This window comes from Antedon mediterranea, chromosome 11, assembly GCF_964355755.1.
Source record: "Antedon mediterranea chromosome 11, ecAntMedi1.1, whole genome shotgun sequence".
Lineage (NCBI taxonomy): Eukaryota > Metazoa > Echinodermata > Crinoidea > Comatulida > Antedonidae > Antedon > Antedon mediterranea.
This window is the reverse complement of record NC_092680.1, coordinates 17189793-17208231: the sequence shown is the minus strand read 5'-3', so window position 1 is coordinate 17208231 and position 18439 is coordinate 17189793. Positions and strand designations below refer to the sequence as shown.

At 34.0% G+C, this 18439-nt stretch overlaps 1 protein-coding gene across 3 annotated transcripts; it reads left to right on the top strand.

Moving 5' to 3' along the window:
• Positions 1-297: 297 nt before the first annotated feature.
• On the top strand, positions 298-16607 carry LOC140062502 (proton-coupled zinc antiporter SLC30A5-like). Of its 3 annotated transcripts, none has more exons than XM_072108753.1 (17): positions 298-381; positions 1997-2201; positions 2992-3114; positions 3490-3556; positions 4967-5052; positions 7624-7711; positions 8008-8092; positions 8464-8540; positions 8973-9143; positions 9525-9795; positions 10176-10381; positions 11133-11290; positions 11677-11806; positions 12227-12527; positions 13959-14185; positions 14676-14804; positions 15457-16607. In XM_072108753.1, the coding sequence occupies exons 2-17, from the start codon at positions 2134-2136 to the stop codon at positions 15634-15636; spliced, it is 2367 nt and encodes a 788-aa protein (XP_071964854.1). In that variant the 5' UTR covers positions 298-381; positions 1997-2133; the 3' UTR covers positions 15637-16607. The 3 variants fall into 3 exon arrangements, with proteins under 3 accessions (XP_071964854.1, XP_071964855.1, XP_071964856.1); XM_072108754.1 differs by having other exon boundaries at positions 300-381; positions 1970-2201; XM_072108755.1 differs by lacking the exon at positions 298-381 and having other exon boundaries at positions 1754-2201.
• Positions 16608-18439: the final 1832 nt, after the last annotated feature.

Here is an 18439-nt window from a genome sequence, read left to right as displayed (position 1 = left end):
ATTTTCTGTACTTTTTCCCGATGGTTTGTGACGTGTGCATGTGCTGTGTGTGTTGGCGACGCGTGGAACATGAATTTTGGCAGGACAATTCCATCACCCATCTCACACAAGAATTAAACATTCAAAAATGAAATGAAAGTAAAGCAGTAGAATTGGTAGTACCTTTCCAAGAAAACATGTAAAACCCAATTTCATTAATGACATAAAACTTTGATGACGCATTGTTCATATGATGACGCATAATACGTTTACAAAGTGCATGGAAAAAGGTGTCCCATCGATGAAAACGAAAAACGACGACGGCGGTGAGGACACGTCGATACGATTCAGTTTTTATATATTATTTATTGAATAATCTATAACATCTATAGATAACAGAAGGTAATTTATATTTCAGACATTAAGTGTGTGTAGGGTTAAGTTATAGTAATCGTAATTTCTAATTAAACCGGTTCATCCCTGAGCTGAGGTCGTTGAGGGCCTAACCCTAACTAGCTAGAGGCTAGGCCTAGGCCTACCTAGCTAGCCTGGCCTAGCTAGCTAGGCCTAGACCAGCTAGGCCAAGGCTACCTTGTCTACCTTGTCTACCTAGGCCTAGGCCTAGCAGCTAGGCTAAAGTAGAGGCCAAGGGCCTAGCAGGGTTATCAGTCACTTCAAGACGATCGGGCCCAAATCTTGAGACGATCGGGTTCGTGAAAAACGATTGGGACCACACTCCACAGACGATCGGACCATGGAGTAATACTCCATGATCGGACCCAATAATGTATGAATAACACGATCAGCCCCAGAGAATGTTTTGGGGCAAAACATTCTCGGAAAATTAATTATTGGATTTTAAAAGTTAAATACATGAAAATATGTATTACTGAATCCGGTTTCACGCATGTGCTATTAGTATTAATTTTGTCGCGAGAGAGAAGTCAAGTTATGCACTTGTCAATTGTATGACCCACTATACGACCCCCGGGAGAGGTGCGTCATTTGGCAGATTTGCGTCATACATTATAGTTTATACTTATAAATACCAGGACACACCTGTGCGTCAAAAATGTGACTTACCTTTTAGGTGACCATGATGCACCCATTTTTACGAACTGTGACCATGTTGTTTATGATATTTGAGTGGTAAAGTGACGGACAATGACACACTATTGTTCATTGATGTGACATACCTTCTAGGTTGTTTGACGCAACCCTGCGTCAGTAATTATTTGTAATAGTGGGTCATATAATTGAGAAGTGCATTATATATCACACTGTATAGAGCAAAAATTAATAGGTCTACATACAACACAATAATAACAATCAAAATCAATTAATTTATTCATAAATCGAGAGTATTTGGTAAGAAATTCTTAAAACCAGTAGTGTTAATTAGGAGAAAATTATGATAAAATCAGAAAAATCTAATTTACCTTTTTAATTAAAATCTTAATTTACGCAAGAAAAGCATGTTGACACTAAACACTAGGAATGAAATGTGGCACATTATTTTATATAACACAAAAGACTATCGGGCCAAACGCTTAGACGATCGGGACCAACTGGTAAGACGATCGGGCCCAATATGGTTCTGAAAATACTGGACTATCCGGACCAACTGGTAAGACGATCGGGCCCAACACATAAGACAATCGGCTTTGGCCTGATCGTCCGTGGTACCAATCGTCTGTTCCCCCTAGCAGCAGCTGTCTGTAGGCTACATATTGCCACCAATAAGCGACCGGTAGTCGCTACAGTGTAATATGAAGCCTAGGCTAGTTGCGCTAGTTCCGTCTTGCATTTCGACTCTAAATTTGTTAACTCACTTTATTGTGAATACCACCAGGTCTTCGGAATTCTGCCAGGAAGTATAGGCCTAATATTATTATAATATCCTATACCCACATATAATAAATAAAAATAATAGATCTAGCCTAGGCCTAGACTAGTTCGAAACAGAAATATGTGTTACACCTTAGAGCAGGGTTGTTTTTTCTCTTTATTTTTTTAGGCCGTAAAAGATGCAAGTTCAAGATTTGATATTGAAGAAGTTGATTTAGTCAAAATGAGATAATAAGGACATTATTATTGTCATTTGTTGTGTGTAGTGGGCCTACATCACTTTGTTGTTTCATTTGAAAAACTATCATGGCAGCCAAGTTTGGGGAAAGCACATTTTCAGGTGGCAGTCATTTAGGCCGAGTGGATCCAAGAAGGTAATTCATTCTGACATCTGTGTATATTCATAATGAATACTGGATCCCCGTGCCACTATTATAATTCCAGGATTGTACCAATTTGTAATCTTGAACATAAACCTACCTCTTTCAAAATCTTAATGCATTTGTCAATTGTATGACTCACTATACTTCCCCTCTGGAGATGTGCTTTATTTACAATAATTATTGACGCAGGGGTGCGTAAAAAAACCTGAATGGTATGTTATAAACAATGGTGTGTCCGTCTACCAGTGGGCCTACCATCCACCATATTATAAACAACATGGTAACTGTTCTTTAAAATGGGTCCGTCATGGTATTCATAAGGTATGACACACATTGGACAAATGAAGCACATCTTCCGAGGTGTCATACAATTGACATTATTATACTGTAACAAAATATTAATATTCGTACACTTTTATCAATGTTTGTTGGAAGCTGTGTCAGTAAACTTTTGATCGCAAACCCTTAGGTTTGGTAGTGTAAACTATATCTATTTAATTTTTTATAGGCATGTTTTCTACTAGGCAAATGTATTTGCATGAATCGACAGCGTTGTCTAATATGCATGCGTACTAATATTTTCATCTACTGATTTGTAACAAAAAAGAAAATGTGAACTCAGGAATGTTTGATTCCTGTGAATATATTCACTAATAGAAAACAAGTTAAAAAATATTTTTTCTGGAAATATTAATAATATGTTGCGTTTGTGAGAAATTAAGAAAGTAAACCTATTAAATTAAGTTTGCTAAAAATACAGTATTGATCTTATTGTTTCTAGGTTGACACCATTTATATTTTTGCTTGTGGCAACCAAATTGTTACGTGCATTTGGACTGTTCATCGCTTACGATGTCCTCAAGACAATTCACCTAACTCTCTTTGTCTTTATTATTAAATCAGGGTAAGAAAAAGTATTTGTAGTGCAATTTTCTACGTAGATATTTACATGCATAGAACAGAGTTTATAAACTGATCTGATCATATCTGAGTTATACAATTATTTTAATTTAATTTTTCTTGTTACATGTCTCGTCATGGTGTATTTTTGTGAGGGTCCCTAATGATCAGCTTCTGCTGGATGGAGCACCCTCATAAAATATTGTTGAAATAAAATAAATAAATGATTTACTGTAAGTGATAACCCCCAATGTAACTCTGATAGAGTGTAATTTAACTCCGATAGTGTAACCATAGTTTATCCAATAATGTGAACCAATTTTACTACTATAATTACTACTGTATAGATTTTCATAAATTAATATCTTTTTTCTGGTAGGTGTGCAGGTATATTTCTGGTGCTACAAAAGCCTTTTTCTTCAGGGAGAAGAATAACAAGACATCAGGTTAGCTAAATTTATAAGTTAATAAATCACTGCATTTGCACTTTTCTCTTGGTGCATTCAGAAAGGTTTTTTTTTTTAAAGATGTTAAATGAAATATTTTAATGCCAGAGAAAAGCAATTCTATTTACAGTACTCTGTTTTGCCGGTCTTTTGACTATTGAATGGGAAACTTCAAATCTAACTTTAACTTGTTACCTTAGGAGACTGAAGCTGTTATCGGCATCAGTCAACCATGGCAATGGCACAGTCATCCTTCCATGAAATCTATTATTTTCTATCTCCATGTTTGGTAAAGCTCTGTCTGCGCTATCAAACTTTATGTGACAAAAAAGTGTGATGTGCCCAAATATGGTAGTGATATGCTCAAATTAGTGATATGACAGCATCATGTCCATATATGGGAACATCACATTTTTTTGTCACAAAATTTGATAGTGTAGACAAAGCTTTATGTGTTTATCAGTTCTACCAATGATAAAATATTTATTTTTTTTAAAATAATTTTTTTCACGCTGCTGCTCTAGCCCGCTACGTCCCATTAGGACTACTCAATCAGAAGCTAAAGCAAGCAGCAGTTATAGTTCTAAGGACAGACAGTTTTGTGAAAATGGAAACTCCGCTATGATTTATTGATTCCAGCTGCTACAGTAGACCCAAAAAACGTCTGGGAAAGAGTCTATTAGGACATTAAAAAAAATTACAAATCCCTAAGCATTTCTGGTATATTCACTGTCAGATATTCATTGAATTATTATCGAAAGTCCATTAAAGTTTGTGTTTGTAATAGGATACTTCACAATTGAAATATCTAGGGTGATGAAGTGACCCCCAGATTTGACTTTAGCAATAAAATTAACTAAAGTGACAGAAATTGAGTATTCACTTCTGTAACAAAAAAATAATATTTATTCACATAAAAAAAGAAAAGAAACCCAAAGACCATTGTCTGACAGACAATTTAAGTATTTGTTGCTTTAAATTACATTTTTTTCAGGTAAAATAACTATTATGTGACAATAAAATGACACATTCAAAAACATTTGAAATAAAAAATATTTTTCAATAAGCGAGCAGCGTTTTTTGTAAGAAATATTTCTTGTTTTATTTTATTTTTAAAACCAGAAACAACAGCAGAAACAAATCCACCACTTACAGCTTGGTTTAACAGATACAATACAATTACAACAACTCAGAAACACTTAAATTACGACGAAACAGAGAAAGATTGGAATTAAAAATGTCAATATGGGGATGGGCCTGGACTAAACTATTATAATATAAACTTAATCTACTGATGTAACCATTTTTGAGAACATTGACTCTACAAAAGGGAACACAAAGGATATTGTTGTTTCTTAAGTTACGGGTGGGTACACAACAATTAAATTTATTTGTTATATTTTATTTCAGTGGATTAGAATATTAAAACATGCTTTTGGCAATACATTAATAACATTATTGTGGATGTTTGGCCTTACAATATGTGGTCCTGCTAGGTGAGTATCATACATGCATTTCTATTTTCCTTCCTGTTACAACTTACAGCAGGAAAATAACTTAAGTGTGAACAGGCCCTATATTAATCATTCAATCTATTTTGGAAACTCTGGTCCATAGAAAGTAAAAAATTACATATAAATGAAATAAAATAAACAAGACTAATTCAGAGGTCCCAACTTCGGAAAGTCCATTCGCAGGAGATTTTGTCGTGAACCACATTCAATTCGTCGGGACGTCGAAAGTCAACAACGCGCGGGGAATCGAAAATCAACAAGCGTCGTTTACGTCTCTTAATTAACTAAATATGTTACATATATAATATACAATATTTACACATAAGTTGGCTTAATTTTTACATAGGTTTATCCATCAGTATATTTACAATCTTATTTTTTTATGGACACATCCTCAGTACAAAGAATTAAAAAAATATATACTGTATTTTAACTAAAATTCAGTATATAAAATAATTTAATAACTTAATTACATAATGTACAATATTTACGCATGATAGTATTGCCCAATAGAATTTACTCATTTTTTTTAGACACAGGCCTAGGCTTAGCCTATGGCTTCTACTTCTAGGCCCTACTAGGCCTAGTAGCTAGCTACCATTTTTAAACCCAAAAACAATCGAAATAACTATTTATTCCGTCTTATGCTACATTACGCGAGTTAACATATTATTTCAGATGAAAAACATTTAGTTTTATATTGTTTTATCCATACGTAATTACACGTTAAAATGTAGGCCGTTTTATGAGCTATTTCGCCGATTTCTTATCGCTGGGAAATTCCCCACCAGCGACATCGATCGATCGAAGAGTAGGCCTAATGTAGGCTAGAGAGGCCTAGCGTGCATGCCGGAACGGGTGGATTATTGCTATAATAACAAGTTTTAACAAAAGAGCTTACGACAATCTTAGGTAAATTTTTATTAAACGTAGGCCTACTTGCTTGGCGAATCCATGCCTTTACATTTAACATGTTCGTATTATCGGATCGTACAGTAAAACCAAATAAAACACCGCCTCAACAACCTAGCTCGTGCGATGCGATCTGTTGTTCTTTTTTGCATGCAGTGGATCAACATTGGTAGAGTCCATTAATTATGAGGGTGTTTAAAAATGTAATAACTATTAAAAACGTGTCTGAACCACTGTGTAATCAAAGCGTTTATTTAGTTAAAACTTGGATCCTCCCAAAATTGATAATCACGTATTCCGGTTACCACGTGATTAATTCACGGTTGGTTGCACGCTTCTTTTTTTTTACATGTCGTCCCGCGTGTAGTACTGTGCATGTTTATATTTATCGCGGCGTTATATTATTGTTACGGTTTAACAAAGGCAGTGCATATGTTATGCGCGATTTGAACGATTTGCGCAATTTAAAATTGCGCAAAGAATTCCTTGCGCAATTTGAAATTGCGCAAAGAATTCTTGCGCAATTTGAAATTGCGCACGGATTTTCTTGCGTAATATTAAATTGCGCAATCAACTTGCGCAATATCAAATTGCGCAAGAAAATCCTTGCGCAATTTCAAATTGCGCTGCACAATTTGTAAAATTGTCAAATTGCGCAGCAGAATTCTACCAGAATGCATGCTAACGTCGACGATCGGTTAACAATAATAATTTATTCGAAACTAATAACTCAAAATGAAACATAATAAATGCGAAGATAACATGTGTATAATACACAACATAAATGGCATACACAATTAAATAATATTATCACTCTCATTTTAACTTAAAATAAATCAAAATAAATGTAAAAATAACAAAAATTAATGTAGTCTAGTAAATACACAACATAGTCTACCGCCACCAACGGTTAGACTTGCTATCAAAACATAGCCAGTAGTAGGAGGCTAGAGTAGTATTAGCCGCCCGCCGTACACGTGCCCGCCGGGAACTCCACCTTTGTGGTCCTTTGTCGGGTCTTCGACGGTATGCTAACAATAACAATATTTTCACTACTATAAAAAATAAGGAAATGCGATATTATCTTTAATTTTGAATCATTCTTAGAAATTACTATAAAAATATGGGTGTGCATGATTTCACAATCTGTCGAAAAAAACCTTGCGCAATTTGCAGACTACTTGCGCAATTTAATACGTTGCTTGCGCAATTTGAAACAGATTTTTCAATTCAAATTGCGCAAGGAATTCTTTGCGCAATTTTAAATTGCGCAAATCGTTCACATCGCGCATAACACATACATATAAAAATACATACAATAATAGACCACGGAGACTGCATGAATAGACATTGTTTCAACATCCTGCCTCACTTTTGTCTGGTTATTGACTATTGTTGACCTGGGCTGAGCCTGGGTGTAACCGTAAATAAATTTGGTCAAAAATATGGGGGAAATTTGAAAATGCGGTAAAAAAAATCAAAATGCGGTAGAAAACGTCGAGATAGCGGTAGCGCGGTAGATGGGTACTAAAAGCGGTAGACTTGGGACCCCTGCTAATTACTACTACTCATCTCAGGATGACATTCCACCTGGAGAGCATCTTCGACTTAACTAAATGACTCCTATTTATATCTTTGTAGAACCATTCTCTTATTTGAGCATTGTGATGTTGTGATCATTGCTGCTGCAGCTGCGTTGTTTACCAGTACAGGAGGTGGACCAGCAAGAGTATGTTGACATACTTATTTACCATTCAAAGTACTAAGTTTAAGTCATGGCTTTGCCACTTTAGTAGAATTTCATTTCTCATAGCTGAACAGCTTCACTACATCTGTATTAATTTATTCATGGGGAAACAAATACAAATGTTTTTTTTCAGAAGGGAAATTCACAAAAGCACAATTGTTATTTTTAATACATGATATAAAAAACTAATTCATACTTTAAAATATAAAGTTTCAATATTAATTTATTTAAATTTTAATGTTATTGTTAAAAGATAACTTTTTAAATTTTTTTTTCAGACCAGAGGAGCATTTTTATTTATGGTAGCCATTTTATCTCTGTTTCTTTTTGATGTTGACCTGAAGGTCAAAGAGGTTGAACATCGTATCCTTTACACTTTTCGAAGCAATTATGTTTTTGTTTAGTTAAAGTAATTATCAGATTTTTGATGGACAGTGTAAAGCTCTGTCTACACTATCAAACTTTATGTGATAAAAAAATGTGATGTGCCCATATATGGATACAATGATGTCATATCACTACCGTATTTGGGTACATTACATTTTTTATGGTTTGTTAGTGTAGACAGAGTTATAATGCTATTTTAGATATACATAGGCCTTCTTCATCAAGTCAGTGCCTTCTGTCATACTAGTGCCAGGAATAAAAGATAAAAAGGAATACGGTACTCATGGTATAACAACATTTAGTGGTTAGAACTGATATTATTTGTGTTTCCTTAAATTTACCTCAAGCTGAGGGACCTCATAGCAGTGCAATAACTCATCTATTTTACAAGGCTATTTCATGGCTTGGAGTCTCCGATCATAAGGTTTTTATTTTATAATTATTATTAATTTTTTTTCATAGTCGCCTAAGCTTACTAATCTTTATCAATGAATCAAAATCAAACATTTTAACAGAACTGATGATGACATCATTAATTAGAGTTAAGATTTTTACATGTCTCGCTGAAAAATCTATAATATACTGTACGTATATTCTTTCCTGTTTAGAATCTATTTAAAATCTGTACCTTGATTACCAATCTCAGGGTCCTGGGTCCAATCCCTAAACCTTGGTTAATAAGACTTTGTTTATGTACCTGTAGAGTGTTTTGTGTATATGCTTATCTGCTGAATATATAGAAACAGTGTGGAATTGCTAATGGTTAATCTCTGGCAATAACATGGCCAAACAAACAATACAAGATATGATCAAACAAATAACAATTATAAAATAATAAACTAATTGTATTTTTCAGGGTGGAGTACTGTTACTAGTTTTACTTGCATGTGTAAATGTAGCTTTTAAAAACGCATCACGTAAACTGTCTGTAGACGTTGGTGGTGCTAAACGTCTGCATGCACTCTCCAAATTGTTGTCTTCAGTGTTAATGCTTCCCTGGTTGTTATATCATTCTATTTTTCATGAAGTAAGTATGTGTTTTTTTTTCTTGTGGGAATTTGTATCATACAATTTTGAAATTCCTCTGATGGCCTGTTTGGAGCCATGCAAGGTTATTTATTATGAGTAAAGAACTGAGCAGTTTGTATTAGTTTATGTACAGCGCTTGGAGGTTTCACAACATTAGGCCCTATATAAATCCAGGATATTATTATTATTACTATATGCATAGCTATTTCATTGGCAAGGGTTTGTGGTAGACTTGCTCAATGGTTTTGGTGGTAGAACAAGTTTTCTTATATAAGGACTATAAACTGGTTCCGTACATTGGTGCTGTTAAGCCAATTGTAACCCATTAGTTTTCAAAGGGATTTAGCAATGTTTAGCATTACTGATATTGTTATTACAGGGGACAAGCGAACCATATAGCGCCCTCATCCTGCCAATCTTAGTAATCATCCTATTTGTATTCGTAATTGATTATTACATCGATGCGGTATCTATCAACCGGCTGGATGTTTTTAAAACGGCTCGTTACGGGACGGTTAGCATCTTTATCAGCGCTCTGGCTCTCAGCTGGTTATGGAACAATAAAGCAGAGGATATTGGTAGGACAGAAGTGAATGAAGACCATGGCTTGACTGGTGGATATGTATTTAGTACTATTCTATTTATTACAGGTAAGATGCTATTCTTTTTCACCAGAAGAAAGTAGAATACTAGTCCATTTCTATTTCTCAAGAAATTAAAGATTATAATAAGTGAAAATTTCTGTCTGTCTGTCCCACGTAGAGTCGATATCTATCCTGTGCGGAAACCGCCTGTCCGCTCCGCGTAGTGTGTAAATGGTCATAAAGAATAACATATTCTATATTTCTATTACCGTTCCCGCTCGTCTGTTACCCAAGAAACCTGTTTACCCAATCAAATATACTGTAATATACAATTTTTTTATAAAGCTACATTAAAACTGATAATAATATAATTTAATATATATAATATAATATATTATATATATATATATATATATAATAATATACATTTTCAATTCATCACTTAGGGACCAATATTCTTGCCACTGCCATACCCAAAACCAAAGGTAACCTGATAGGTTATTCATCTGGTGGAATGCCTATGTACACGTTCACTGGTGATGCCCTGAAGAGGACGTCGCAATCCCTCATGTCTGTTTGCACACACTTTCTCAAGAAAACTTTAGATGAACCCGATTCCAGGCAGATTTTCTATTATTTATGTATAAATTTGGTAAGATATGATGTTTTTGTATTTTGAAAATACTTTTATTTGTGTGTAACACACCTACTGTTTTAAAATAATCTGCTGTTTCCATCTTGAATAAATGTCAAAGTTTAGTTCAGAAGATATTTAAAAAGACAGGGCACAAATGTCTACAGAAAAGTAGAATGGTTAGGTTTAGTCATCAGCCTTGCTTTGCACAACATTTTTACAAAATGCAATATAACCGAATGATTTATAGGGATATAATTACGTTATAAACGGCATGGACCGGGATGACGATACATGGGTTGGGGCTAGTAGGGTCTAGTCGTTTCAGAAAAATACCACTTGACCCGATCCATGCCGTCTAGCTGCCATTTTACGCCATTTTAAAACTACTACGTTTTTTAAAATAAAAAATGCAATATAACACATGATACCTATTAACCAATCAAATGTGTGTTGTAATATAGGTTTTGTTTTAGGACTAATTCAACTATTGATTAATTTAATCATAATTAAATATTGAATACGATATATGCCCTTTAATCCGATATATGCCCTTTAATCCAATCTGAATATTTATATTTTTTTGTATGGTATGGTTTCCTATTTTGATGTTTTATGTTTTTATAATGCCCTATAAATTTGGTGAAATTGTGGTGTTTAACCTTCGGGCTACTTTACATTATATGATGAATTTTGCAATAAAGACCAATGTATATATATATTAACAAGTATTGTACTTTACACATTTTTCTGTATTTTTTTCTCATAGTTGTTCACATTTGTAGAGATTATATATGGAGCATGGACCAACAGTCTTGGTTTATTGTCTGATGGTTTTCATATGTTATTTGATTGCACAGCACTAGTTTTAGGCTTGTCTGCTGCCATCATGAGCAAGTGGAAAAGTACCAGAATATTTTCCTATGGGTAAGTACAAGCTATGCTGAATACACAATTCTATGAAGCACTTTATTTTTACTACTTTATGTCTTTAGGTATGAGATTACTAATAGTAAATAAATCACTGTCCTATCTGACAGGTTTTAATCCCCCTGACTCAGTGGCTATTTTGAGGTTACCCCAGTTCACCGGGGTAACCTCTGAATTGTCTTGAATGATCAACTTGGTTTTTTTTAGACCTTATCCGAGAAGACTTGTTTCATTACCAGAACTAGGAGCGAGTCGGCCTCGAACCCACCTTTTAAATAAATACTTTCTTTTCTAATTTTACGAAACTTAAAATTCATATAACAGTACATCATTTTACAGCATTTCTAATATTACTTATTATTACTTGCTTTATATCATTACAGGTATGGTAGAGTTGAAATACTGTCAGGCTTTGTAAATGCTTTGTTCTTAGTCGTTGTGTCCTTTTTTGTCTTCACTGCAGCTCTTGGAAGACTCCTAGACCCACCAGAAATAAACACTGAACGTTTAATGGTTAGTGTTATAGATCAATTTATTACTGAATTCCAATATCGTGCTCTACAAACCTGTTTTTTCAGTCCACTTGATAAGCGGCATGTGGCGAAGTGTGTTGGACGTTATATTACTGATCATGAAGTTTAAATTCAATGCTCGCCGCATTGCTTTTATTCTTAAGAAAGATACTTTATTACATCTGCCTCTCTCCACCCAGGTGTATAAAATGGGTACCCGGTTAGATCAAGAGGGAGTATGCTCTATACGTGTTTGATCCCAAAAAATCACTTGGGTAATAATTTAAAGCACTGTAGATTAAGCGTTATATAAAACGAATATTATTATTATTACAATTATTTGACAATGTACTTATACTTTTATATGTTATTATATTATTAATATATTATAGATATTTTTATTGTTTCTATTATCAAACAGACTGTTTCAGTTGCTGGACTATGTGTTAACCTAATCGGCATCTTTGCATTTCGCCATGCTCACTCACATGGACACGGCCACTCACACGGTGGTGGTCATGGTCACTCGCATGGCGGCTCAGGTCGGTCATCACCGGATAATTCTCATGCCCACAATCATGGTCATAATCATAGTCACAACCATAGTGGTGCAAGTAGTGGACATGGTCACTCCCATGGTGCAAGTCATCATGGTCATTCACATGGTTCAACTGGTTCAGCTTGTTCAAGCGGTCAAACTCATAAAAATACTAACATGGAAGGTAAAGTAATATGCATGTTTATAATAACAATAGCACAGTTGTAGTGGAGCTGTTGCTTGGTGGTTAACGTGCTTGCCTTCCAATCTCAAGTTCCAGGGTTCGATCCTGACCTGGTGGCGGGTAACAATAGCACAGTTGTATTTACCAATGTAATGTTTGTTTTACAAATCATTTTGAGTTTTCCTAATTGTATAAAAAAAAACTAATTTGATGTAATTGTGTTTTGACATTTTATTGCACATTAGAAATAATGATTTCACTTATAAAAAGATAAAATAAACGGTTAAATCTAACCAAAAACCCATTGTCTGTCAGACAATTTGACTATTTTTTCCCTTGATTTATAATTTTTTTTTAGGTAAATAAGTTTTGTTATTTTGCTCATATTCAACAAAAAGAGTTATTTTTTTCAGAGGGACAATATACAGGTATCTTTAATATGTATATGTAAATTAATTATGTTGCAAAATATTGGAAATGTGCTCTCCGTCTGATAACTTATACTATGAATATTCAGATCATTTCATTTAATTTTTTTAAGCACATCCACAAGCACATGCTATTCATCCAATTGTAGGTAAAGTTCAACCATGGTTAAACACACATTCAGCTTGGTGGACATCCCAATTACTTTTTAATTTTACTTAATTTTTTTCAAATTTACACAACAAACAATGACAATTTTATAATGGATCCAAAGTGTTCGAAAAATGTATTCATTTGGTTTATTTATCAACTATCTCTATACAATTCTTTACGTTAAACCAGTAATAAATATGTACGTGTGCGACGTTCTGATTTGTTGTCAACAAATCTTCATCTGGCAATGACTAGATGTTAATGGTTGCTATGAGTAGCTTTGCTAGTTGTAGAGAAGCGCTCCCTTTAGTAACCTTGGTCTGCGATTTGCCGAAGTTCTTCAGTTTTTCAGGTGAAATGACAATTTTTGTACTGGTTTAATGTAAAGAATTGTATACAGACAAGTGGATTAGGTACTACAACTACTAACACTAATACTGTATTTGTCATTGCATTGTGGCAAAGAAAGGACTTGAACCCAGGACCACAAAGCTACAGGTGTCGCTATGAAAACAGAAACCCTGATTTTGATGATTTGCTTCTAGTTTATCCCTATCACTTATCGATAACAAATATTTAGTCTAATCTATTTAGCATAAAATTAGGAAAACAAAAAGTTAGTTTATTTGTAACTTTAATCTTTAAAAATTAACACTCAAGACATTTTTAGAACTGTCTGTGGTTTGTTTATATTTTTACTAAAGGAATGTTCTTTATGCTTGTATTATGCATGTTTTATTGAATTTATAGGAAAGAGATTTTTTTTTGTGAAATTAAATGTTTTATATTTTTGTTTTAATAACAAATCTTTAAATCAGATTGGTCTAAGTTGTCTGATTTTCTTCTTTTTAGGCGTTTTCCTTCACGTGCTGGCAGACACAATGGGTAGCGTCGGCGTGATCATCTCATCTTTCCTCATTGATCAATTTGGTTTACTGGTAGCAGATCCGATCTGTTCCATCTTCATTGCAGTCCTCATCTTCCTAAGCATCATGCCACTTTTAAAGGAGACCTCGGTAATTCTTCTGCAGAGAACACCAGTTGAGCTAGAGCATAAGATTCTTGAAGGACTTAATAAGGTTGGTAATTTCAAGCGTGCTTTTTTTCGTATTTTACGCCTTAAAGCATAGATAGCGCCATTGTTGATAGCTTTTTACTATTTTAGTCTTATGCATTATGTACATTGGAAAAGGAGTTGGATAGCCGAGTGGTTAGGACACTTGACTGTCGTACAGATAGACCCGGGTTCAATGCCCGACAACTCCCAGTCCACTCAGCTGTAAAATGAGTACCTGGTTGAAAACACTAGGGAGAAAAAAGGCGGCGTGGAAAGGAACTGGCCACCCTACCATATAATGCAAAGGCTTAGTACAATGAGCTCCTAACAGCTCATTCCCCTACGTTCAGAGAACACTGGACTCACCTTACCTTACATTGGAAAACAATATTGATTCTACATATCGTCCTTTACTAGAATTATTACATTATTTTTAGGAGTTACCATCCATTTTTCACCATGTTTTACGCCACTGATAATATGCTATTTATTATATTATAATATTATTTCAGGTTAAGATGTTGGAGGGTGTGATGTCTTACAGAAACCAGCACTTTTGGCAGCAGCACTCTGCTGTTGTCGCTGGTACGTTACATGTGCAAGTGGGATCAGATGCTAATGAACAGAAGATTATACACCAGGTAGTTAGGATATTCAATTCTGTAGATAATTTCTTTCGTCATTTACTGTCGTCTCAAAGGGTGCCCTACAAAATTAAAGCCGTAGAAATTTCCAATGACACATTGAACGTTTAATGCACAATAGCTGTTGTAGCTTAGTAAACATACAATCTTTTTATTAAAGAGACCTGGATTCATGGATCCATATACAGTAATATGTTTATTAATATCTCCTCTCCTCAGCACTAAAGCTTAGTTCCCACTAGGACGTGAGAGTTTGAATAATACATTACCTGTGGTTTGTCAAATTACTTGCATTATGGTTATATCCTTGCATTGTATCTTAGTGAAAATGATGCTTTATGCCTAGTATTTCATAGATCTTCCAACTCATAGGACCTCTTAATTTCCCTGTCATTTATTTATTTTTATTATTGTTTAGGATCAGTTGGTTCAGTAATATGGTTTTCACTATATTATAGAAATTGTTTCATTATTAAACAAACTTATTGGCCGTGTGTATTTTGGTCTGTAGGTATTATTGTTATGAGAGATACCAATGCACTGATTAGATAGGAAAAACAAACAGGGTTTTGTATGAGGATCTGCACAGGGAAGTTTAGTTGCATAATATATTTGTAAATAATATTATATACAATTGACTTAATTTCAGGTTGCAGCAGTATTTAAAGAATGTGGCGTCCAAAATTTTACAGTACAAATTGAGAAAGAAGCGTTCTATCACCATATGTCAGGACTTAGTGCATCATTTGATAGCATGATGAAAATGACAAAACAAGTTGAAATAATGAAACATAAAAATGATCCTAATTTTGATATCAAGACAATTTGAGAACATTCATTGAAAGATAGGATAGAGAAGAGGATTTAAATTACAAGACCAACGTTGGCTACAACTTGAATGAAGCTGAAATTAAGTTGTGTCACAAGAACAGCAACAATTTGGAAGGTTGCTATGACTTTAGGCAATAGATTATGATTGTAAAAGTGCACAAATGAAGTTGTAGCATGTATAGCAAAGACTTGGGTTGCTCTTACATCTTCAATAGATTTATGAAGCTGCAAAATGAAACTGAAGCAAGTGAAGCCAAAATTGGTAAGGTTGCTACAACTGAAATAGACAGTAAAGCAGCTTGAGCCTGCACACTATAAACGCATGACCCTGCAGAAGACATCAACACAAATAATAAAAAACCCTGTAAACCACCAATTTATATAATTTATTGAATGGAGTTGTATATGAATATCAGTTATAATAAAATTGGTTTATTGTGAATATCATGTGTTCATGTGAAGTATTTAACACAGACATTTTTATATCACATTTAATTTAATTAAACAATAATTTGTGTGTGAAGAAAAATTGATACTTTATTATTCTATATAATTCATGATCACAAAGCTTACCATTTCAAACTGATTTTTAAATTGATTTTTTTTTCAGATAGACAATCATTCATTTTATATTGCTTATTTATATAAGAGCCTTAAGCACCATCGGTGGCAAAGTGCGCTCTAAAAATCTTTATTATAATTATTATTGTTATTGCTATTAGTGTTATTGCTATAGTTAATGTTATTATTGAAATATATTAATGTTATTTATATACATTTTAATTGAAAATTAATCAAGTTTACCTTAGTAATTAAATGTGTATTCTGTACACTACAAAAAAATACCACATAAGCCTAAGAAAACATAACAAACACAGGTGTCTACTCAAAGTCATTTGAAGATGTAATATTTTGCTAAGATAAAGTTCGTGATATTTGGAATAAAAGTATTTCTTTTATGCATTTCTATTATTTGTTGTTTAATTAAAATGTGTTTTTTTTTATTTGACTTATTACAGATAAATGTTATTACAGTGCATATTTTAGGCAACTCATCAGTAATTTGTTACAACTTGTGATATTTTAAAATTCTATTTTAACAAACCAAGATTAGTTACTGACCTGACTGATGTTTTTAGTGCTTATTTCCCGAGCATAGTGACGACTATATTGTTAAGCTAATTATTATTGCTAACCATCAATATAGTTGTCACTCTAAAGAAAGTGCTCGTGAAATGAGCACTAAAATTGTCAGTCAGGTCAGTAACTAATTTTGGTTTGTCAAAATAGAATTTTAAAATAACATCTTCAAACCAGATGAACAATTTCAAACTTGTAATATTGCTAAATGCCAATTACATGATGATACTTACTGTGTCGTGTGTTATTTGTTGCTATAATAAGTCAAACCTGAACACTTGAATTGGCAACTTGGCATGCAATGGCATCCAAGGCAGATTATTCCATACAGAGTCCTGTCAAAAATATGAATTTTCTCAGCCTGCAACTTTTTTTGTTTAGTTATTAGCTTTACATCAGTGACGTACGTTTTCTACCAGTACCACTACCATATTTCAAAGTACAAGTTCAATTTCCCTGGACATCTAGCAGCTCTATTTTTCAAAACTGTCTTAACTCTGCCTCAACCATCGTGGGCTAGTATTGGAGACTTATAATATTTCATATTTGATTAATAAGTGCGATTTCTGGGGATGTAGCAGCTGTATTTTCAAAATTGTTTTTTTCAAATACTTTTCACACACGCCTCTGTATTATATTTATTTCAACTAAAATTATTTATTTGAATAAAACATGATAGATTAGAAACTATTCAGTTACTTTACGCTGATGACCACACTGATTTGTATATTAAATTCAAAAGTAGATACGGTACGTATTTTATTGCGCGGAAAAGACAAAAAATACAAAACTATTTTTGATTGGTCCGAACTTGTTAATGCATATTCATAAACGGTTGGTGATTGGATGATCAGTAGTGCGTGAGAGCTGAGTGTGCAGCATGTTGCAGACTATAAAGTACTTGGCTTAGGCGCGGTGGTAAAGTAGGGATGTCCCGTAAGTAGGCCTGGCCGATGTGGTTCAGCCAATTTGTTGAAGCTAGGATAGTAGATAAAATAAATGTAATTATATTCAATATAACATTTTAATCTACATAAGACTCAAGAACATCTCAAGACAGAGAAACTTATTTAGACCCCTGTAGCTAGATAGGTCTAGGCCTAGGCCTAGAGCCTACTTACTAGCCTCTGAGTGCAGACCTCTTTTTTGTCGATGGTAAGTAGCCAAACCTCTCTTAGCTCAGGCAGGTTGGGTAAGCATACCACCCAGACCCGATATTAGTATCCTTCGCCGGACCACCAGCAGTTACGGAGGCAAGGGCTTCCTACTAATTATAAATATTAGTACTAGGCCTAATAATAATAATATAGCCCAATGATGGCAGACTTGTAGACCTAGATTGTTTTTTTTTCTGATTAGAGTATTTTCTGAAGGTGTAAATCTTGAATTGATCTAACTTGATCAAATAATATTATTACATAATGTTATAATGTGATGTGTATTATATTGCTCGAAGTTTTGCATGGCGAACATTTGAGTTTCTCAAAGTTTTGATTACTTTGATCGTCCTCGGTGTAAACAGACCGCATTTATGACCTGCAGTACGATATTTAATCAAGTATGAATTGGTCTTGGCACGCTCTAGCCCTATCCATTGTATTGTTCTGAAATCGAAAGGATTAATTTGACTAGATACAGATAAACTATTTCATCCTTCACAC

Coding starts and splice junctions, on each gene's coding strand:
- LOC140062502 (XM_072108753.1), top strand. CDS start 2,134: ATGGCAGCCAAGTTTGGGGAAAGCACATTTTCAGGTGGCAGTCATTTA. Junction 11,807..12,226: donor TAAACACTGAACGTTTAATG/GTTAGTGTTATA, acceptor ATTATCAAACAG/ACTGTTTCAGTTGCTGGACT. Junction 14,805..15,456: donor AACAGAAGATTATACACCAG/GTAGTTAGGATA, acceptor ACTTAATTTCAG/GTTGCAGCAGTATTTAAAGA.